Source organism: Rhinichthys klamathensis, unplaced genomic scaffold, assembly GCF_029890125.1.
Source record: "Rhinichthys klamathensis goyatoka isolate OS25496 unplaced genomic scaffold, OSU_Roscu_1.1 h1tg000352l_1, whole genome shotgun sequence".
Taxonomy (NCBI): domain Eukaryota; kingdom Metazoa; phylum Chordata; class Actinopteri; order Cypriniformes; family Leuciscidae; genus Rhinichthys; species Rhinichthys klamathensis.
In genome coordinates, this window is record NW_026606863.1 from 505,001 (window position 1) to 528,572 (window position 23,572).

The 23,572-nt window shown below is 37.6% G+C and overlaps 2 protein-coding genes across 3 annotated transcripts in view; both read left to right on the forward strand.

The window, feature by feature from the left end:
• Positions 1-2,758, forward strand: part of gpatch11 (G patch domain containing 11) — a 7,856-nt gene extending 5,098 nt beyond the window's left edge. Inside the window, exons 5-8 of one of the 2 annotated variants that reach the window (XM_056232648.1) lie at positions 778-868; positions 994-1,129; positions 2,445-2,519; positions 2,601-2,758. In XM_056232648.1, coding sequence (XP_056088623.1) covers positions 778-868; positions 994-1,129; positions 2,445-2,519; positions 2,601-2,659 — 361 coding nt within the window. In that variant the 3' untranslated portion in view covers positions 2,660-2,758. Of the gene's footprint in view, positions 1-777; positions 869-993; positions 1,130-2,437; positions 2,520-2,600 lie in introns of both variants that reach the window. The other variant, XM_056232647.1, reaches the window with a different exon arrangement.
• A 575-nt stretch (positions 2,759-3,333) lies between these two features.
• The window catches only part of eif2ak2 (eukaryotic translation initiation factor 2-alpha kinase 2), a 39,094-nt gene continuing 18,855 nt past the window's right edge, over positions 3,334-23,572 (forward strand). The window contains 7 exon segments of the mRNA XM_056232636.1: positions 3,334-3,673; positions 3,826-3,955; positions 5,696-5,748; positions 7,303-7,455; positions 7,530-7,688; positions 7,879-7,990; positions 8,107-8,141. Coding sequence (XP_056088611.1) covers positions 3,561-3,673; positions 3,826-3,955; positions 5,696-5,748; positions 7,303-7,455; positions 7,530-7,688; positions 7,879-7,990; positions 8,107-8,141 — 755 coding nt within the window. The 5' untranslated portion in view covers positions 3,334-3,560.

Genomic DNA, 23,572 nt, shown 5'->3' on the forward strand with positions numbered 1-23,572 from the left:
CTGCACCAAATTACATATTTGAGCCTCTGAATAAAACTGAGGTGTTTTTCCTCCATATTCTCACTATATCAGACTATGTTAGCATAAAAGTCTGATGTATCAAATATGATACTCAACAAAAAGCACATATGCAAACTTTTATTTGAGATTTGTTTTTTTGTTGTTTTTCTTTTAAAGGTGCTATCAGGCCCAAAAAAGGCCAAAACATAAATTATCACATTCATCTAATCTTTCCTAACGATCCGCTAGCTGGCCGCCCCATAAGCATGCCGTCCAAAAACCGTAGGCAGCCTAGGCTCTGAGATCTGCACACAAAAACAATGGGTTTCACCAACCACCAAAACCAAAATAAACAGTGTTCCAACCAATCACTGCATGGGTTCGTTGATAGACGCTGGCTTCTTCTTCAGCTCCGCCTTCGCTTGCAGCCGCGCACGAGCGCAAAACCTCACATCACACCCCCCCCGTCGGTGATTGGTTGGAACACTTTATTTTTGTTTTGAGTGGTTGGTGAACCCAATTGTTTATGTGTGCAGATCTCAGAGCCTAGGCTGCCTACAGAGACGCGGTTTTTGGGCGGCATGCTTATGGGGCGGCCAGCTAGCGGATCGTTAGGAAAGATTAGATGAATGCGATCATTTATGTTTCTGCCTTTTTTGGGCCTGAAATCGCTGATAGCACCTTTAAGTGTTCAATACAATAGATTTTTCTGGCTTTGTCTGGCTTTAATCTTCTTTGAGGTTGAGTAGCATTGAGTATTGTTCATCTTTATTACAGAGTGCGTATGAGAACCGAGAGAGAGGAGCGTCAAACGCAGAGCGACCTGTGGAAGAGCCAACGGGCCTGTGAACAGCTGGACAGCCAGAAGGTCATTCAGATAAACACTTGATCTTGAGGGTTGAATCTGAGTTTGAAAACGTGAATGAAGCTGAGGCTTTTCTGGATTTCAAGCTCGTGATTCACTCTCATCTGCTGTTGCGATTCTTCTTTCAGGGCATCACGGCTCCCAGAGACAGCTGGTACTGGCCTGAAGTAGCGAAAGACGAGGAGGAAGAGCTTCTGGAGGAAGAGGAAACTAAACCTGAGGGAAGTGATGATGAGGAGGAGGAGGAGGAGGAACTAACTGTGAGTTACACCTCAAACCGGTGTTTATGGCACTCTCATTGCTAATATGCTAGTTTGGGGGGGAAATGTTTATAATTTGTCTTACAATAACTTTGATAACAGGCTTGAATGTTTGAGCTTGATGAAAGAGATATTGAGAACATTTAATGAGATTATATGTTCTGTTATCTTTTGTTTTTACTACAATGAAGTGTGTGTGTGTATGGAAGCTTGTTTCCGCCACAGAATGAAAAATAAAAAAGGTAATTGTGACTTTTTATATCACAATTCTAACTTTTTTTCTCACAATTGCGAGTTTACTTCTCTTAATTCTGACTTTATTTCTCAGAATTGCGAGATATAAAGTCAGAATTGCGAGATATAAAGTCAGAATTGATTGATATAAAGTCGCAATTGCGTGATGTAAAGTCAGAATTGTGAGATATAAAATATTCTGAGGGGAAAAAGTTAGTCTTTTATTTTTCCTTAGAATTTGCCTGATAACTTGCAATTGCGAGTTTATATCTCCCAATTCTGAGAAAAGATGTCAGAGATATAAACTCGCAGTTTTGTGTTATAAAGTCAGAATTGCGAGATGTAAACTCGCAATTGTGAGAAAAAAGTCAGAATTGTGAATTAAAAAGCCTCAATTCTGTCTTTTTTTCTCGCAATTGCGACTTTATTTCTCAGAATTGCGACTTAATATCTCGCAATTGTGAGATAAAAAGTTGCAATTATTATATATATTTTTTAATTCAGTGGCGGAAACAATCTTCCATAGTGTGTGTGTATGTATGTATGAATGTATGTATGTAAAGGTGAAACTCGAAAATTTTTAATATCGTGCAAAAGTTTATGTATTTCAGTAATTCAAATTAAAAGGTGAAACTAATATATTTAGTATATATAACCATATACATATGGCAACATTTCTGTACTTAAAATCCTTTTTTTTTATTGATTTCATCTAATATTCTAATTTTCTGAGATTTTGAGTTTGGGGTTTTCATAAGCTCTAAGCCATAATCATCAAAATTATAACTTTTGCACGATATTTTATTTTTTTTATTTACAACTGTATGTATGTATATGTATGTGTGTGTATGTATGCATATATGTATTTATATAAACAGAATTCATTTTAAACTAGCTAATATTTAATGTGTTATTATTAATTTTAAGATATTTATAGATATTTAAGATTTAGAAAATAAGATAAAAAACTTGATATATCTAATAGTTCTCACTTTGTAGAACATTATTTTAAAAAGAAATTTGACACAAAATGTTATTATTTTGAAACACCCATCATGCTTTTGTTCTTCCTTTACAGCCGTTAGACAAGCTGCAGTTTCTCACCTCGTATTTGCGAGGAGTCCATTTTTACTGCATATGGTGTGGGACGGCGTATAATGGTGAGAAGTGTTCATATATAATGTCTGTTTGAGCTGATACATAAATTATGATTAAAACACTGAAATATTCTCTCCCAACAGATGAGGAGGATTTGAGCTCAAATTGTCCCGGAGACACGGCAGCGGATCATGATGACTAGAGCAACGATCGAGAACACTTAGTTTTATTTGCATAGCTGTGTTTAATATTTATGTTTACTTTTCATTTATTAAATGTTGCATTGATGTTTTGATTATAATTGTGTGTCCAGTTTTGTATAATTACTGATCTCTTCTTTATTTGTCCTGCATAACTGAATCTCAACCAATCACAAACATTTGTGCTTCCATATTTATTCAATTACTTTCTAATGCTCAGTGCATTGTGGGATGGACTGTGACAATCTGATATTTACAAATAAACAATAATTAATAGCTTTCTCCAGTTAGCCTAAAATAATATAACATAAGTTAAGCATAATTTAAATTACTGTAGTTTTTCCTTAGAATGTTTTTTCATGTGGTTGTCTGTTTAGATTTAATTAATAAGGTTGTATTAATTTGTCTTTTTCTGTTACATACCAAATTTCATACTCAGAAACATTTTATAATATTTTATGAAACCCAATGTAAAACAAGAAACAATTCTTATTATAAAATATTTTTTTTTTGTAACATGCTGCAACACGTATTTGAATTACTATGCCTGGTGATTTATTCTCTATGTACGTAATATAATATACATTTATATAACTGTACTTTAAAAGAATGTAATTTTTCAGGTAGGTGTGGCCTATCAACAGGCGTGGCTTTCGATTGGTCAATCCACTGTGTAGCGATGACGTTGAACACCGGAAATCGAAACTTAATCGAAGTACGACGAAGAAATTAAAGTATTCTTGTGAGCTGACTCTATTAGTACCGTGTAAACCTGATATGAGATCACGGTAACGAGTGTTTTTGTGTTCGTCCGGTGAAGATATGACATTCACGAGCTGATCACGGTAAACATTCAGTGAAGTTGTGTGGCTGTCTGCTTATGTAGTTATTTCTAACTGCAATATGGAGTCTATGTCAAGAAATTATATTTCTCTGCTGAATGAGTACCAGCAGAAGGCTCAATGCACCGTGGAGTATGAGGTGGGATCCACTGTGGGACCGAGCCACGACCCTACGTATGGAAATATTATTCATTCAATCAAAATACATACAGTTGAACTGAGTGAAGTCTGCCGAGGAACGGTTTCTGTGCTGTTTGTGCAAATGATATAAAGTCAATGACTATAAAGTTATAAATAATTTGTTTTTAATAAAATATTGTTATCAGATTCACTATGAGGGCTATTGTAAATGGTCAGCGGTTTCCTGATGGCACTGGGAAATCCAAGAAGGACGCAAAGCAAAGTGCTGCCAAGAACGCCCTTGATGCCCTCAGGAGCTCTCCCAATATTGAGTCTGTAAGTAAATATATGCCTATGTTATATAAGTAACACTCACACAAACACGTTGGGTTTTCATGTTTTATGGGCACTTTCCAATGATTTTTATACTGTAAAAATTATAATTTATATGTAATATATTAATATACACTCACCTAAAGGATTATTAGGAACACCATACTAATACTGTGTTTGACCCCCTTTCGCCTTCAGAACTGCCTTAATTCTACGTGGCATTGATTGAACAAGGTGCTGAAAGCATTCTTTAGAAATGTTGGCCCATATTGATAGGATAGCATCTTGCAGTTGATGGAGATTTGTGGGATGCACATCCAGGGCACGAATCTCCCGTTCCACCACATCCCAAAGATGCTCTATTGGGTTGAGATCTGGTGACTGTGGGGGCCATTTTAGTACAGTGAACTCATTGTCATGTTCAAGAAACCAATTTGAAATGATTCGAGCTTTGTGACATGGTGCATTATCCTGCTGGAAGTAGCCATCAGAGGATGGGTACATGGTAAATGGACTGTATTTAGATAGCGCTTTCACAGACCCAATGGCCAAAAAGCACCAAAGTGCTTTACATTTTGCCTCACATTCACCCATTCATTCATACACCGACGGCGGTGTCAGCCATGCAAGGCGCCATCCAGCTCGTCGGGAGAAGCTGGGGTTAGGTGTCTTGCTCATCTTGCTCGACACTTGGTCAGGTGGAACCGGGGATTGAACCACCAACCTGCTGGTTTGTAGACAACCTACATGAACCACTGAGCCACTGCCGCCCTGGATGGCCATAAAGGGATGGACATGGTCAGAAACAATTCTCAGGTATGCCGTGGCATTTAAACGATGCCCAATTGGCACTAAGGGGCCTAAAGTGTGCCAGGAAAACATCCCCCACACCATTACACCACCACCACCAGCCTGCACAGTGGTAACAAGGCATGATGGTTCCATGTTCTCATTCTGTTTACGCCAAATTCTGAATGTCTCAACAGAAATCGAGACTCATCAGACCAGGCAACATTTCTCCAGTCTTCAACTGTCCAATTTTGGTGAGCTCTTGCAAATTGTAGCCTCTTTTTCCTATTTGTAGTGGAGATGAGTGGTACCCGGTGGAGTCTTCTGCTGTTGTAGCCCATCCGCCTCAAGGTTGTGGATGTTGTGGCTTCACAAATGCTTTGCTGCATACCTCGGTTGTAACGAGTGGTTATTTCAGTCAAAGTTGCTCTTCTATCAGCTTGAATCAGTCGGCCCATTCTCCTCTGACCTCTGGCATCAACAAGGCATTTTCGCCCACAGGACTGCCGCATACTGGATGTTTTTCCCTTTTCACGCCATTCTTTGTAAACCCTAGAGATGGTTGTGCGTGAAAATCCCAGTAACTGAGCAGATTGTGAAATACTCAGACCGGCCCGTCTGGCACCAACAACCATGCCACGCTCAAAATTGCTTAAATCACCTTTCTTTCCCATTCTGACATTCAGTTTGGAGTTCAGGAGATTGTCTTGACCAGGACCACACCCCTAAATGCATTGAAGCAACTGCCATGTGATTGGTTGATTAGATAATTGCATTAATGAGAAATTGAACAGGTGTTCCTAATAATCCTTTAGGTGAGTGTATATTATTAAAGTATTAAACGTGTTTATGAAGAGCTATTCAAAATACAGAGGTGACACAACATCTGTCTACTTGGACTCTCTAAAAGCTGTAATTTATGAGTTTTGTTTGACATGTTATTTTGCATTTAAGGTCTTTGACAAGAACAGCAATAAAGCACAGGGGTCAGAGGTTGCAGCTTGTAGGTAAATAATGAACAATAATTATAATGTCAAACTTTTATCAGTGCTTCTCGACTGGTCTTTCTTCAGGACACAGACTTTACATCAGACGTCAAGTAGATCCAAATGACCCACCACAGATCTATGTATTTATATTAAGCCAATAATTCACATTATGTTCAACACAAGCCATGTTTATCCTCACTGCAAGTAAATCCTTTTTCAATACAAGCCACAGTCTAGATAGCTTGTTAGGACACTAGCACCGATGGTGCAAGGAGGACCGTATTGAAATTGCTCTGTTTATTCTTCTATGAGGTTAATCGCATTTTTGAGGGACTAAACATGCTTGAAAACTCTTGAAACTTTGCATGCGCGTGACGTCAAAAGTGATGGAAATTGACGTCTGATATGGGTTTCAGAATTCGGTGTGACAAAATGGCTCGATAGCGGTACCTACAATATTTCAACAATTGTAACATCCCAATACCTGCAAAAAAGTTTCTTGGAGCAAAACCCTAAACTGATTGGCACCGCTTTGTGCGGTTTCAGGAAATGTCCCGCCTCTCCATTACTGTGGGTTCTGCTCTAGTGTAAATATTAAGGTTATTTCAAACCAATTCGAGCCTAATTCAGACCCTGACAATGTTAACAAACAAGAGGATCCACCATTTAATAGTGATATTTGTCAGAAAACTAAGGTAAAACAAACAGTAATCAATCACAAAACCATGGTTAATTTTCCCTAAGGAGTGTTGAACCGTTTTACAAAAGCAACAGAAAACAAGATGTTCTCCATCCAGCTGTCTCTTTGACATAGCGACAACTCTGTCTTCTCTAATGCAGCTCAACCAGGTCTCGCCCCCTTTTTTGTGTATTCTGTGGGCAGGGATTATTTAAATGAGTACTATTGTGACGTCATAATATCCGTCGTAAAAATTGCGTTGTAGTCCAAACGAGACGTTCTTGAAAATAAGATTCTGTTAAATGGTTAAATCAATATCTCCCAGTTTGAAGTGAGCTTTGTAACCTTTCAGATCTTTTTTTATGCTCGAGCAGCAACATTACACACTAACTAAAGTTGGAAAATTGAAAAACCATAATAGGACCCCTTTAAAACTTCTTGCCGACAATCATTTTAACCATTAAGTGGCACAAGTGACAGCAGCACATTGAAAATATACATTACTTGGAAATAAATAAGTTGTACAATTTCAAAACAAAAGTGCCTCACGAAGTTCAGTGCAAGTAGTCCATCTGCCCCAAACTTCACACGTTTGATAAGAGTCCTGGCCTGACGACATCTACATGCCACCAGGTGGCGATAGCACCAGTGCTAAGGCAGTTCATCACTGCTTCCAGCTTTAATTTGATCTGATCTTGTAGTGTAGTTTTGTTCATGCATATCACACAACCTGTTTACGGTGGCGTAATTTGATGAGCTTCTTCTGACTGACATATTTACCAACCATTTTTGTTCTTTGAACACCCAGTTGGGAACCACTGATTTAATAAGCTCTTTTACTATATTTTCCACATGTTGATCTGTTTATTTTGATATCTTGTCCTTTATTTAAGTGCTAGCCTGAACAGTTTGAGTATTGCTGATGATTCCCAAAGCTCCATGCCTGACAACAACTACATTGCATATCTCAATGACTTCTGCCAGAAAAATAAACGTATTCTTGATTTCAAATTAGTGGAGAAAAGAGGCCTTCCTCACACCCCAGAGTAAGTCTTGCTCAGCCCGTCACAGTTCATATGTGTACGAGTTGAAAGCGTAAAACTGACATTAGTTTCTTCAGGTTTGTGTATAAAGTTGTCATAGACGGGAAGGAATATCCTGAAGGACAAGGAAAGAGCTCGAAAGAGGCGAAGCAACATGCAGCTCAGCGCGCTTGGAGTGAACTTCAGGATCAGTCTGGCTGGACCACACAGGCAGGACCCTTCAGAAGTTCAGCTATGTGTGTACTAGTCTATGTTAGTGTTGACTAATGCACATGCATGTTTTAATTAACAGAGTTCGGAAGATGACACCTCTTCACAAACCCAAGAGACTTCTCAAGTTTAAATGAATGAAACAACATTACGTTGTGCATATAATACATAATGTTATGAAATTGCAATGCAGTTGAATGTTCATGTGTTTTATAGTAAATCTGAGGATGCACGACTCTCATCAAACATCCCGTGTAAAACTCCCAGCTCCAGTGATTTATTCTTCAAAGACTCGTCTCCTGTCAGTTCTCCTATGGCCAAACGTCCTGTAAGTCCAGTCTGTGTTATTGGCAGCATTTGTATTTTTGACTAAAATATTCAAGCATTAATGTACGAGAGGCTATCAGTTTCATAAAACAAACATATTTTAATATTTTAACTTAGACTCTGAGCCCACTGGATGCGAGGCCGAAAATAAGGTAAGCTTTTACTATTTTAGATTTTACATGTTTATGAACATAACATTTTTTATCATTTATGTCACATATTACATATCACATATTCTTCTAGATTGGCAGCAAATTTTCATCAGTCACCAAACCGCCTTGCCCAGAGTAAAGAGGTATTGGAACATTAATAAGTTCAGCATAATATTAAGTGGAACAAAATGAAGTCATGTTTTTGAGATAAGTTACATTTCATGTAAGGAAGCTAAGTCTATGTGTGGTTTGAGTTGTGTATGTTTTGCTTCATTAAATGAGTATTCTCCATAAAGTAAAGGTTGTAAAATTTACAAGACTGTAAAATGAGGCTGATGTAAATTAACAGAAACCAGAAAAGCCACCTGGAGGTCAAACATCAAGCAAAGCTATAAAGTCAAGGTAAATCATAACCTTTTTTGGTAATGCTTTAGATTACAGCCCAGGAAAGTACTGCGTAATTAAAGCAATTTTACAGCGTAACCTTCGGTAATTATAGTGTACCTATAACGTACTTACAATATAAGTATAAGGGAACAATATTTTAAGTTTGGGGAATAAAGGGGTAACAACCAGGAGAATTAAAAAAATATTTATACTGTAAATATTATATAACTAAGGCGTTCTTCTTCTACTATTATGATACAACAATCTTACATTTAGGAGCAATTTAGCGAGAACACTGCGTACCTTTTTGAAATAATGGTGAACCGGTACATACTGTATAGGCTTTAAAAAAATTACAGGGTACATATCTATGCATTTATAAAGTAATCTTTTTAACAAAAGTGCACTGAAAACCAAAACTATTGCAACTTTTGCTTAAATATTGGGGAAAGATACTCTTGTGTCATGTAGTGGTGCTTGTTACCCTCTTCTTCCATGTAGTTACAGGGTAAGTACAATAAAAATACATACACAATCTTATATCACTGACTCGGAAACCTTTATTTATTTATTATACAAGCACCACTTACCCTGTAACCACATGAAACATCATATATTTCCCAGTATTTTAAAAAAAGGTACGCAGTGTATGTTCTCGCTAAATTGCTCCCAAATGTAAGATTGTTGTATCATAATAGTAGAATAAGAACCCCTTAGTTCAATAATACTTACAGTATTTTTTTTTTTTTTACCCCTTTATTCCCCAAACTTTACATATTGTTCCCTTATACTTACATGCAAGTACTTTAGGTGCACTATAATTACCGAAAGTTACTCTGTAAATTCCTCTTAATTACACAGTACTTTCTGGGCTGTAATCTAAAGCGTTACCTTTACAAATGTCTTTGTGCCAATTAGTATAGCTTTTTTCCCATTAGAAACCCATTGTTTTGAAGCCATTATGTTCTTCTCTGTAGGTTTTTAGAAGACTTTGACTTAATAAGTCCGCTTGGCAATGGTACATACGGCCGTGTTTTCAAGGCAAGACGAAAGCTGGAGAACAAATATTATGCTGTGAAGATAGTAAAGAGTCGAAAGTAAGTAAATTAAAATGTTTATTATCTTAATGTAATCTGATTGGCTGTGTGACACAGGCTTTTAATTTTTTGTATGCCTTTAATGTCCAAAAAAGACACAACAGCAATATCCCTTTATTTGTGTACTGCATCTACAGAATATAATGTGATGATATATATTGTATCTCCACAGAAAAGCTCGTCGTGAGGTTAATGCTTTGGCTCTTTTTAACAATGCCAACATTGTCCGCTACTACAGTGCTTGGAAAGAGGACACGGAATACAGACACGAGTCTTCAGAGAGCAACAGCTTTTCAGAGTAATTCAGCAAACATACAACTCATTCTAGAACACACAAGGGCCTGCATGACTGAAAGTGTTTCACTACTCGACACGTTACGCACTAATACGCTGATTTCACGCAGCCGCCATTTTGAAATCGAAAGCGGTGGGAAGAACCCCGGAAGTACAGATAAACAACAATGCCTTGGACTACCAACCTGAAGCTGCTGCCGCGATTTACACTATTGGTTGTTAATATCCGATATATAGTTCGTTCCTACTTCTTTTTTTTACTTTCTGAATTATACACTACCGTTCAAAAGTTTGGGGTCAGTGAGAATTTTATTTTTATTTTTTGGAGGAAAGAAATCAATACTTTTATTTATCAAGGACAGTAAAGACATTTATAATGTTACAAAAGATTCTATTTCACACAAATGCTGTTCTTTTGAACTTCCTATTCATCAAAGAATCCTAAAAACAAAACAAAAAAAACTGTACAACTGACAGAGCAACAACTATTTCAACATTGATAATAATAATAAATGTTTCTTGAGCATCAAATCCTCATATTATACTGATTTGTGAAGGATCATTTGACACTGAAGACACTGACACTGGTGATGCTGAAAATTCAGCTTTGATCACAGGAATAAATTACACTTTACTATATATTCACACAGAAAACAGCTGATTTACACTGGAATAATATTTAATACTATAACTGATTTTTGTTGTATTTTTAATCAAATAAGCGCAGCCGTGGTTAGCAGAAGAGAATTCTTTTAAAAGTATTTAAAATCGTACCGACCCCAAACTTTTGAACGGTAGTGTATATTTAAAAAATATATATTTATAAATGAATTTCACAGTATATAGTCTAATTTATGAAAGAAATGTATGTACATTTTTAGAATAACTTATTTCTACATTAAACACAACAATACGCCATCGCATTCGCGACTCTCCTGTGATTAAAGGTGATTCTGGTTTTCTTCCCACCGGAGCCTCGCTTTCGATTTCAAAATGGCGGCTGCGTGAAATCAGCGTTTAGCAAAACTAACTGACCAGGGGTGCGTTACCTGCATAATGTCGCAATTTCATCATTCTTGCATGTTGGTTAATGGAGTCATGGACGTGATGGAGTAATAACTTCTTTTAAATAATCCGTTTGAGATTGAATTAATGCTAGATTTTTTGCTATAAATTACAGACATGGCATCTAAGCACTATTTAAAAAATTTCTCAGTTATTTTGCTTTATTTCCAGATTCAATCATAGGCTCGTTCTTACGCACTAGAGCACATTCTCACATGCGCACTCTCCAAAAACAACACTTTAAATCTCTTGACAAACTAAAAAACGTAAATGACATTTGTATATATTCATAATAAAAGACACAGGTTGTACTGAATGTCAGCTTGCTTATTTTCCTCAAGATAAGGATTTATTAAAGGGATAGTTCACTTTGAAATACATTTTTGGTATGTTTTAGCTTACCTCAAGAGCATCCAAGATGTAGGTGTCTTTGTTTCCGCAGAAGTTTCAATTTTGATATTTTTAGGTCAAACCGTTCTTGTCTGTCAGTCATATAATGCAGGTCTATGGTCACCACCTCAAAGAGCATGCACAGAGAAGTCCAAATTAAACATGATTTAATGACTCGTAAATGTAAGTACACATTGATGGCCTAAGACACGAAACGAGCGGTTTGTGTGAGAAAACGAACAGTATTTATATCGTTTTTACCTCTTGTAAACACAGCCACGTCCAAGTGATCTGAGGGCGCCGGCGCTTCGGTCTGCGCAAGCGCCGGAAGTGATCTCTCGCGCGTGTACGTCACTCATTGTTTACACAGAGATTTGGAAGTGTTACCTTTCACTGTGAAGATCTAAACATATTTAGATATACAGGAAATCGCAATGGAAGACGATTTCGATATATCAACAGACAACGTTGATTTTTTTTTTTTTTTTTTTGGAAGAGATCACTTCTGCTTGCGCAGACCGAAGCGCCCGCGCCCTCAGATCACTTGGATGTGGCTACAAGAGGTAAAAACGATATAAATACTGTTCGTTTTCTCACACAAACCGCTCGTTTCGTGTCTTAGGCCATCAATGTGTACTTACATTTACGAGTCATTAAATCATGTTTAATTTGGACTTCTCTGTGCATGCTCTTTGAGGTGGTGACCATAGACCTGCATTATATGACTGACAGACAAGAACGGTTTGACCTAAAAATATCAAAATTTAAACTTCTGCGGAAACAAAGACACCTACATCTTGGATGCCCTTGAGGTAAGCTAAAACACACCAAAAATAAAAATAAAAATTCTTAATTTAATTTAATCAGTTTAAAGTTACAGGGACAATGCACATTAATACACGCTTACGTAAATGTGCCAGTTTAGCCATCTTGGCTAATTTTCAACTGTAGTCACTGGGCAGATGTAATGACCGATAAAATACATTCAGACAATCAATAATACTAATACATACATTAAAACACATTTCATAAAGTTCATAAAATACGTTAAACAAGGACAACAAATCAAAACATGATTCAAATGATTTAAAAAACTACAGAATATGGGTACACACTTGATTATCTTTTAACCATGATTTTAATTTAAACTTAAATAGCCCATATGAAACACAGTCTCTGATAGACGTAGGCAAACTGTTCCAAGTGTGAGCTGCTCTCACAGAAAAAGCTGACTGACCAAAGGCAGTTCTTCTCATTTGTATTGCACAGTCACCTCTTGTTACAGACCTTGTATGTCTAGTAACAGTAATCTTTTGTTTTATAAAAGCAGTTAGTATAGTGTCAGTCAGTTATTTCAAAGTGAACTATCCCTTAAAGTCCACATGTCATGTAAACTAGAAACTCTTAACCACAGGCCGAGAGCTGTCACTCCAAACACACAACTTTGTTGAATAGTCATACAGTCCCTATTTTTCAACTAACATTAACATGTACACTGATGAGCCAAAACATTATGCCCAGTCACAGGTGAAGTGAACATCTTTGATCATCTCCTAACAAGGCCACATATTAAGGTCTTGGTAGATTAGATGGTAAACAAACAATCAGTTCTCATAATCAACGTATTGGATGCAGAAGAAATGGGCAGGAATTAGGGGTGGGCGACTTTGACAAGGGCAAAATTATGGCAAGGCGACTGGGTCAGAGAATCTCTGAAACGCCAAGGCTTGTTGGCCAACAGTGTTGCGGATTTACCTACAGTGTCCGAGGAGGAACAAACCACAAACTGTGCGACAGGGTGTTGGGCGCTCGAGGCTCATCAACGCACAAGGGCTATACAGGCTATCCTGTCTGCTCCGAGCCACAGATCTGTCTTTACAACAGGTGCCAGATACCACAGCACACCTCCTGGGGTCTTATAGAGTCCATGGGCCAGATTTACTAACAGCTTGCACCAGCGGAAACCCTCTTTTGGCCTTAAAAACTACTGTCAGGATTTACTAAAGACACGCAGTGAAAAATTAGCGCTGAAAAGGCGTAGACTGAATTGTTTTGCATTTGAAGGAGTTTCCCATTCAGATGCAAAATTTATAGGGAGAGTATTTAAAGGAACCACGCAGATATAAAGTCGCAATTGCGAGAAAAAAAGACAGAATTGAGGCTCTTTTCTCACAATTGCGAGTTTACATCTCGCAATTCTGACATCTTTTCTCACAATTGCGAGTTATCAGGCCAATTCTAAGGGAAAAAAGACTAACTTTTTTCCCCTCAGAATAGTTTATATCTCGCAATTCTGACTTTATATCACGCAATTGCGACTTTATATCAATCAATTCTGACTTTATATCTCGCAATTCTGACTTTATAACCTGCAATTGCGACTTTATATAAATCAATTCTGACTTTATATCTCGCAATTCTGACTTTACAATTCTGACTTTATATCTCGCAATTCTGACTTTATAACACGCAATTCTGACTTTAGATCTCGCAATTGATTGTTTGTTTACCATCTAATCTCATCAAATTGTGACTTTATATCAATCAATTCTGACTTTATATCTCGCAATTCTGACTTTATATCTCGCAATTCTGACTTTATATCTCGCAATTCTGACTTTATAACATGCAATTCTGACTTTATATCTCGCAATTTCTCGCAATTGATTGTTTGTTTACCATCTAATCTCATCCAATTGTGACTTTATATCAATCAATTCTGACTTTATATCTCGCAATTCTGACTTTATATCTCGCAATTCTGACTTTATAACATGCAATTCTGACTTTATATCTCGCAATTTCTCGCAATTGTGACTTTATATCAATCAATTCTGACTTTATATCTCGCAATTGCGACTTTATATCAATCAATTCTGACTTTATATCTCACAATTCTGACTTTATAACACGCAATTGCGACTTTATATCAATCAATTCTGACTTTATATCTCACAATTCTGACTTTATAACACGCAATTGCGACTTTATATCAATCAATTCTGACTTTATATCTCACAATTCTGACTTTATAACCTGCAATTGCGACTTTATATCAATCAATTCTGACTTTATATCTCACAATTCTGACTTTATAACACGCAATTGCGACTTTATATCAATCAATTCTGACTTTATATCTCACAATTCTGACTTTATAACACGCAATTGCGACTTTATATCTCACAATTCTGACTTTATATCTCACAATTCTGACTTTATAACATGCAATTGCGACTTTATATCAATCAATTCTGACTTTATATCTCGCAATTCTGACTTTATAACACGCAATTGCGACTTTATATCAATCAACTCTGACTTTATATCTCGCAATTCTGACTTTATAACCTGCAATTGTGACTTTATATCAATCAATTCTGACTTTATATCTCACAATTCTGACTTTATAACACGCAATTGCGACTTTATATCAATCAATTCTGACTTTATATCTCGCAATTCTGACTTTATAACCTGCAATTGCGACTTTATATCAATCAATTCTGACTTTATATCTCACAATTCTGACTTTATATCTCACAATTCTGACTTTATATCTCGCAATTCTGACTTTATATCTCAGAATTCTGACTATAACACGCAATTGCGACTTTATATCTATCAATTCTGACTTTATATCTCGCAATTCTGACTTTATATCTCACAATTCTGACTTTATAACACGCAATTCTGACTTTATATCAATCAATTCTGACTTTATATCTCGCAATTCTGACTTTATATCTCGCAATTCTGACTTTATAACACGCAATTCTGACTTTATAACCTGCAATTGTGACTTTATATCAATCAATTCTGACTTTATATCTCACAATTCTGACTTTATAACACGCAATTGCGACTTTATATCAATCAATTCTGACTTTATATCTCGCAATTCTGACTTTATATCTCGCAATTCTGACTTTATATCTCGCAATTCTGACTTTATAACACGCAATTCTGACTTTATATCTCGCAATTCTGACTTTATATCCCGCAATTCTTACTTTATATCTCGCAATTCTGACTTTATAACACGCAATTGCGACTTTATATCATGCAATTCTGACTTTATATCTCACAATTCTGACTTTATATCTGGCAATTGTGAGAAATAAAGTCAGAATTGTGAGATGTAAACTCGCAATTGTCAGAAAAAAAGTCAAAATTGTGAGATAAAAAGTCGCAATTACCTTTTTTATTTTTCATTCTGTGGTGGAAACAAGCTTCCATAGAGAACAGATAGCTCGTGGTAGAAGGGAGAAATTTCCACTCGTTTTAATTTCTTTGGAGTCCGCATTTTCACCTGCCTTATCCGTGGTCCCAACGTTAATTTGCACTGCTCTTGGTAGATTGCGTTGGTCATAATGTAAATGATTTGACTTCGTCTGTGTTCTTTAATTTGCGCTTCTTCAGTAGATCACGTGCAAAACTTGGCACTCCCATCGGCGCATTTGCGCATCTAATTTGCCGCATTTAGTAAATCTGGCCCCTTGTCTCTGTGGGTCGGCGATGTTTTGGCAGCATGTGGAGGACCAACATTAGGCAGGGGCTCATAATGTTTTGGCTCATCATTGTATATTTGAATTGAACTTGTTTTGTTTTTTTTACCAAATATCGAAAACATTTGTTCTGCTAAAAATCCATGTATCTGTTGGCTTTAGTTCTGGCAGTGGCCCGGGGACAGAGTTCCTCTACATTCAGATGGAGCTCTGTGAGGGAGACACGCTGCGAGCCTGGATTGATAAAAGGAACTTTTCAAAGGAAAGTTTCCCAGAGAGGAGAGCGGATGCGGCACGGATCAGCGGACAGGTGCTGACGGCCGTGGACTACATTCACTCCAAGGGCTTGATCCACAGAGACCTGAAGGTGAGCACCTCGCTAAAATGAGCTTACATCAGACTCCGATAAAAATGACAATTAAGAACTGAATTTTTCTGAATTTGAATCGAATTCGCCGGGACACACAGGATACTGAAGAGGCACACAACTGAGTAATAATATAAAGGGGTGGTGTATAATGCCCTTTTCACAAGATGTAAAATAAATCTCTGATGTCCCCAGAGTGTGTATGTGAAGTTTTAGCTCAAAATACCCCACAGATATTTTTATATAGCATGTTAAAGTTGTCACTTTTTGAGGGTTAGCAAAAACGCACCGTTTTGTGTCTGGCCCTTTAAATGCAAATGAGCTGCAGCTCAGGGGGGGGAGCTTCAAGAGTGTGCGCAGACACATGCTAAAATACGCGAATAGCGCATCAGGCGCGAGTGATTTCAATGTTAAGTCAATGCAAAGACGTGTTACGCGCGTAAAAAATTCCTGCGGCGCGAATGAGGCGTAGAGCGCGGCGCGGTAGACGCGAATACGCCTCATTCGCGCGTCAAGTTCGCGCGAATGGCGCAAATGTTTTATGTAGTGCTTTTTGTGTATTCTCGCGCTTGACGCGAATTCGCGTATGCCGCCCGAGTTGAAAAATCTGAACTTCTGCGTCAATTCGCGCCGCGTTAACCAATCAGGAGCCTGCTCGCTGCTGTCACGTGGTGAAGTGACAGTTTATGATGTTATTTTATGTTTGGCCTCAATAAATTATTTTGTAATATGACTAAAATGCTTGGTGTGCAAAGCAAATCTTTCACATAAAAACTCGATTTCAATATATGAGAGATACTCATTTTGTATTGAATGCTATTTATTCCATATCTATTCTAGATTATATGAAACATTATTATTCTAATGTAAAGACAACAAACACAATTTAGTGTATAAAAACTTTTTTTAAAATCACAAGACAGGTTTCACTTTTGGAGGCTCCATTTATTATCAAAACAAAAATAAATGACAGATTAGGTGGGTGCGGGCGAGGGTGAAGCTCGCGCCGGGCTGTAGAGCGCAGGCTCGACAGGCATAGACCACTCGAGGCCGAGGCCTTAAACGGCCTACGCTGTCCTCGTCAGCGTCCTCACCGTTAGGTCCACCAAACCTAGCTCCTGGAGCAAATTGTGAAACTCCTGAAACCCTCCGGAGGGTCGGGTGGACCCGAGTACAGCGACGATGTCCCCTACGCAGCTGTTTCTGCTCTCCAGAGCATATACGAGCGGTGACTCTCTCGATTAATGCTAATGCTCGATAAACATCTAAAAAGATGGCCGCCAACAGGTTTCGAAACTTTCGCCTCCGGATTTCGCCTCTGACGCGCGTAAATTTCGCTTCAAACTTTTGTTTTTACGCAGGTCAATTTCGCCATTGACACGCGAATTAACACAAAGTGGTCAAGCGTCAAACTAGACGCGGCAGCCGCGAATTTGACTCGCTATTCGCGTCCGGTGTGAACGCACAGTAAGAAGAAGTGACAACATGTAGAATGCAACAGGACATCTCTGAATGGTTAGTTGATGAATTTATGTTGCTGATGTGGCGTTAACAATCTTAAATTAGCATATTCTATCAGGATAATCTATAAATCGCTTATATAGGAACTGTTGTGAGACGCACACAGAGTGACTTTCTATTGCATGTAAATAGACGGATGCTACAGTTTAAGCTGACTCACAAATGTGCTCGACTACAATAGCTCTTCCTCTTCTCAGGGGGTGTTCCCGGGGGCGGGGTTTATGTAAATTTTAGGGTTAGTGATGTCACTCACCCGGGAGGAAGCTCGTGTAGTTCCTACCATCCGTTTGTTGTAGTCCTTAAAAAACGATTTCTTTAAAAGCAAATATCCCCCTTTGCTTTGAACTTTGAGCGTTGTAACTTTGCAGATGTTGTTTATGCTGAAACAGCAACATTACACACTAACTAAAGTTAGAAAAGTGAAATCATAATCAACCACCCCTTAAATTATTATCATGATGTAATGTTTCTTGAAGTTTTACCATTTGTGTTTATGGTCAAATTGAATCCGTGTTATTTTAGTATTATTAATGTACAACTGTAGGTTTTTTTTACTAATATTTTGAATGTTTTTATTATATTTTCTGTTTTCCTTAAAATTTTAGTTAAAGTTTAGTAATTTTGTTTTGTGCGTTTATTTTGTTTTAATATTGTCTGTATAATTTGTATAAATTTTTATTTACATTTTAGTACTCTAAGGTAAACTAAACTATAATTAGAAACATAGCCTTGGCAACTAGCCGAAATAATTGTATTTTTATTACAATTATTTAATTTAATTTTAAGTAATGGAAATGTTTTCAATTTTGATTTAAAACTAAAACTAATAACTATTTTTAGTTTTAGTTAACAATATTAACACTGATTTGAATTGAAAAGGAATTCCCTACTCCTGGTTTCCACTTCAACCCTGGTTTGCACACTGTTTTGATGACTTTTTTCTGTTTCTTTATTTAAGCCTGCAAACATAATGTTCAGCAGTGATGGAGGCGTGAAGGTTGGAGACTTCGGCCTCGTGACTGCAGCAGAAAATGACAAAGATGAGCGACTGCCGGAACGGACTATCGACACAGGATCTCCTTTATACATGGCCCCGGAGCAGGTGAGTCAGGAGGAGTGCATTGAAATATGAACCCTGTCTACAACAACCCATTTTACTGGTATAATTTAATGGATTTCCAAGTAAAATGGATATTAAAAGGACAAATGTAGAGGAGAACTTGATTTTATCCATTGGGAATTGATTGTGATAAATGGATGTCACATGCCAGAATGGAGCTGGTTAGTGGGCAGAGATTTGAAAAATAAGAGAGAAATTAAAGGGTTAGGTCACCCAAAAGGGTTAGGTCACCCACGCTGGAAACAAAACAATCTTCACAAACATGTCTAAGGATTTCCACACAGAGGAAGACTTGCATTTTTTTGCCCAGCCATATTTATTTGAACCCGAATACACGGACGCACCAGACAACACACACACACACACACACACACCAGACACACGTCAGCAGCGTCTTACGTCAGCAGCGGCACTGAACGCGGATCCACAACAGAACCAGAATACACACACACACACACACACACACACCAGACACACGTCAGCAGCGTCTTACGTCAGCAGCGGCACTGAACGCGGATCCACAACAGAACCAGAATACACACACACACACACACACCAGACACATGTCATCAGCGTCTTACGTCAGCGGCGGCACTGAACGCGGATCCACAACAGAACCAGAATACACACACACACACACACACACACACACACACCAGACACACGTCAGCAGCGTCTTACGTCAGCAGCAGCACTGAACGCGGATCCACAACAGAACCAGAATACACACACACACACACACACACACACACCAGACACACGTCAGCAGCGTCTTACGTCAGCGGCGGCACTGAACGCGGATCCACAACAGAACCGGAAGACAATACAATGCTGAATAAAGTCGTAGTTTTTGTTATTTTTGGACCAAAATGTATTTTCGATGCTTCAACACACTCTAACTAACCCACTGATGTCACATGGACTACTTTGATGATGTCTTTATTTCCTTTGGGTGAACTAACCCTTTAATTTCAGAGGCATTTGACAAAATGATCATTAGGAATATTGGTCACTGGTATATCATGCACACTGAGATCAGTAATGTGCACAAGTATATATATTTTTTTTTTTTAATATAAAAAAAAGCAAAAAAGTTGCCAGTCAGCTCCAGCCTTTTTGACAACTTAAAAGAAAAATTGTATTGCCCCCAAAATATTTTGTTATATTAATATCTGAATGAACAATATATATATATATATATATATAAATATAAAAGAACAGAATCTTTGACTTTAAACAACAACAACAACAACAAAAAAAGTCCTACTGTGCCCTCTAAAAAAAAAGAGACTGCACATGCGCATTGGCTGGTCCGGTCTGAAAATACGTTTTTTTAACGCTATTTGATCATAAGAAACAACATTTATGAGACAGTTGTTGTCAGATTAAATTGATGATTTCAAATATGAAATGTGATCATAATTTGATGTATAAAATCAAGAATTTGATGTTTCCTCTTTCAAAGAGAGAGGAGCTGTACTTGAATGATTGAAACCGCTGTCCCAGAGGCTTTTAAAAGTGAAATGCCTTTTTGCAACTGTTCCTAACACTTTTTATTGCTTTAAATATTTAGGTGATCCAAAATTATGACAAAGAGGTGGATATCTACGCTCTGGGTCTCGTATACTTTGAGCTTCTCTGGAAACTTGGCTCGGTGACGGAAAGGGACAAGGTTTGATTTATTTCATTTTGATTCACCCTTTATATAATAATACAGTCCATGCAGTCATTTTCTGTCTGAACTTTAAGTATTCAAATTACTATAAATAATGACTTTTTTCTTTCTTTCTGACTTTTAGATTTGGCCTGATTTAAGAAATAGGAATTTCCCTCCGGAGTTATCCAAGAAATATAGCTTTGAAGTGAGTGTAATTTCATGATTGAAGATTCAGCATGTTTTTAATGTTGAAATTATCAATCAGTTTATCATTCAGTTATTTTGAATATGACCTTGGTATGATCACTTACTCAAAGATGAGCATTATCTAACATGCTATCTCGTTTTTCACGGGTGATGCTGATGAAATAGCACAAGCTCATAGAGCGAATGTTGAGCGCCAATCCTAAAGACAGACCAGACGCCACAGAGCTGATCAGAGAACTGGATCAATATATCAGTCCTGAAGACAGATAAAGACATCAAGACCTTCTGATGAGATCTCGTCTCCTCTTTATGCCTTTATAATAATAGCAGATGCTTATACTGTAACATTAAAGGTGAAGCATTTAGCAGATGCTTCTATAGAGAAACTTACAAAAAGTGCTTTAGATTCAGACTGATACAGATGGCAAGTGTCCAATTCAGTCTATAAAGCAACTACATTTTTAAAGGGGTCATAATGGTACATGCACTTTTACAAGTTGATTGTACTGAAATGTGTGTTGGCAGTGCCTGTACACAACCATCATATAATGATAAAAATCCATCCAGTGTTTTTGTTTTAATCTCCTTATATGTTTTCCCCTGCCTCAAATCAAGCCGTTCGACCGTGTGACGTCACACGCTCGGAAGCCCCTCCCACGATCGTTGATTCACAGCAACCGACAGCAACGTTTCAACACAGACCCGCCCTCGCTCGTGAGAGCTGTCAATCATAGTCTGCGCGGACCGGCGCGCTCATTGTTGATATGCTGGAGCACTGTCTATGAGCAGAATGGCGTCTAAGCGATTGTGGTGTTCTGTTCTTGGGTGTAATAACGAACACAGTCATTTTAATGTTCCCAAATCCGAACCGCTGAAGACGCAGTGGCTGAGTTTGTTTTCGAAGGGAATATTCCCCACGAGCAACGTCAATGCTCTCATGTTTGCCGAATCATTTCTCACCAGACTGCTTTATAGACGAGGGTCAGTATAAAGCTGGATTTGCTAAGAAGCTGCTCATGAAAAAAGGATCGGTAGCAGATATTCGTGTTCCTGCTGAACCTCTAGAACAACTGAAGTGAGTGTAACGTTTTATTAATATTTATATTAATCTTTGCAAATCGCTAGCTTCACGCTTCACAATGAATGCGGCTAAGGTTTACACTCAGGGTACATTACGGCATGTTTTCTATGTATGATGTTCTCAATATAATTCATAATCCCACGTTTATACTGAACAATGCGTTATGGTCAGGGCCGTCGCTAGTGGGGTGAAAGGTGGTGACAATTATAGGGGCCCCCGCTGCCCAGGGGGCCCCACAAAATCCAGCAGTTATACTATTTAGGCCCCTGTTGTATGAATAATTCTAATATTTATATTAGTTGTATGCCTGAGATTTAAATGAAAACCACAAAAACGTGGAATTTGGGTAAATATTTTTCCAAATATCTGCTTCTCTTACCTCCATAAAAATGGTTTAGTCCGACCTAAAGTATTTATTAATTATTCAGTCAGAGTCAGTGACAAACATCAGATGGACCCAATAAAATTGTAAGTCCCACCCCAGCTCGTGAACAGAACCAATCAGAGTTGAGGCGGCAGCCTGAAGTTAACGATGAACTTGGTGGAAGCGCAGGAGACTGACTGACTGAAAAATGTCGGGGAAAAGAAAACACAAATCAGGTACCAGAAATGCCAGGAAAAGACGGAGAGGGAGGCAAGGAGAGTGGTTGTATCCCAGTCGATCAAGACGTTCTTAAAGTTATTGTTATTTCGCTGGGAATTAGAAAACTTGTGTCTACAGTCTGCCGTGTACAGTCATTTTTTATTATCGGTGCGCGCCACAATCGACCGAATGATTACGTGGTCTAAATTCCTGTCTTTTTACACTATTGTAAATAGAGTTTAAAAAACGAGTCACGACGCATTACAATATGCATCTGACCTGCCGGCTGATGATATTTAAAACATCGAGAAAACACGAATACAACACACTGCACTTGGATGAATAAATGTATTCGCTTTATTTAATAATATTACCAGTTCCATATTATCTTTATTAAAAAATAAGGCAATAAATGGTTTTATTTTTTTAATTAGACTGCATTCTTGTCAATTTCTAAATGTTTACTTTTTGATTTATGAATTATAACAGACTGATGGGGGGAAAAAATATTACTTTTTAATAATTGGTTTTTATTATTATTTAACAATTTCTTGCTTTTTGTTAGTTTTTATTAGTTGTAATTTTTATATAAACATTTAACTTTTAAAATAAAGGTTTTACAACAACATCACCATCTTCTGTTATATGTGGGCCTCCATGTTCATCTATTGTACAGTATATGATATTGGTGGAGGGTGGTGGGGGCCCACATCAATATTTTTTCAGGGGGCCCCGAATCCTCTAGCTACGGCCCTGGTTATGGTTATTGTGTTACAAACGGTGTACGCACAGAACAGAGGGGCGGGGTGAGCAAAGCTCATTATCATTTAAAGTCATATACACTGAAACGGCGTGCTGAAAACAGAGCTGTTTTTGACCAGGTAAAATAAGTGTTTTCATACAATACTAATGAGAATTTTTAATTAAAGTATATTACAAACTTTTAATTTAGACCCTATAGAATCAAATTAGCTTGTACAAAAATGGCATTATATGACCCCTTTAAAAAATGAAACTTTTGTCATCATTTACTCATCCTCATGCTGTTTTTTAGCAGAATGTCGGTTCGTTTCCATACAACAAAGAGTGTGTTCCACAAAAGAAAGAAAAACTTGTGTTGAAAAATGACAAAATGTGCAATTTACATAGTCTAA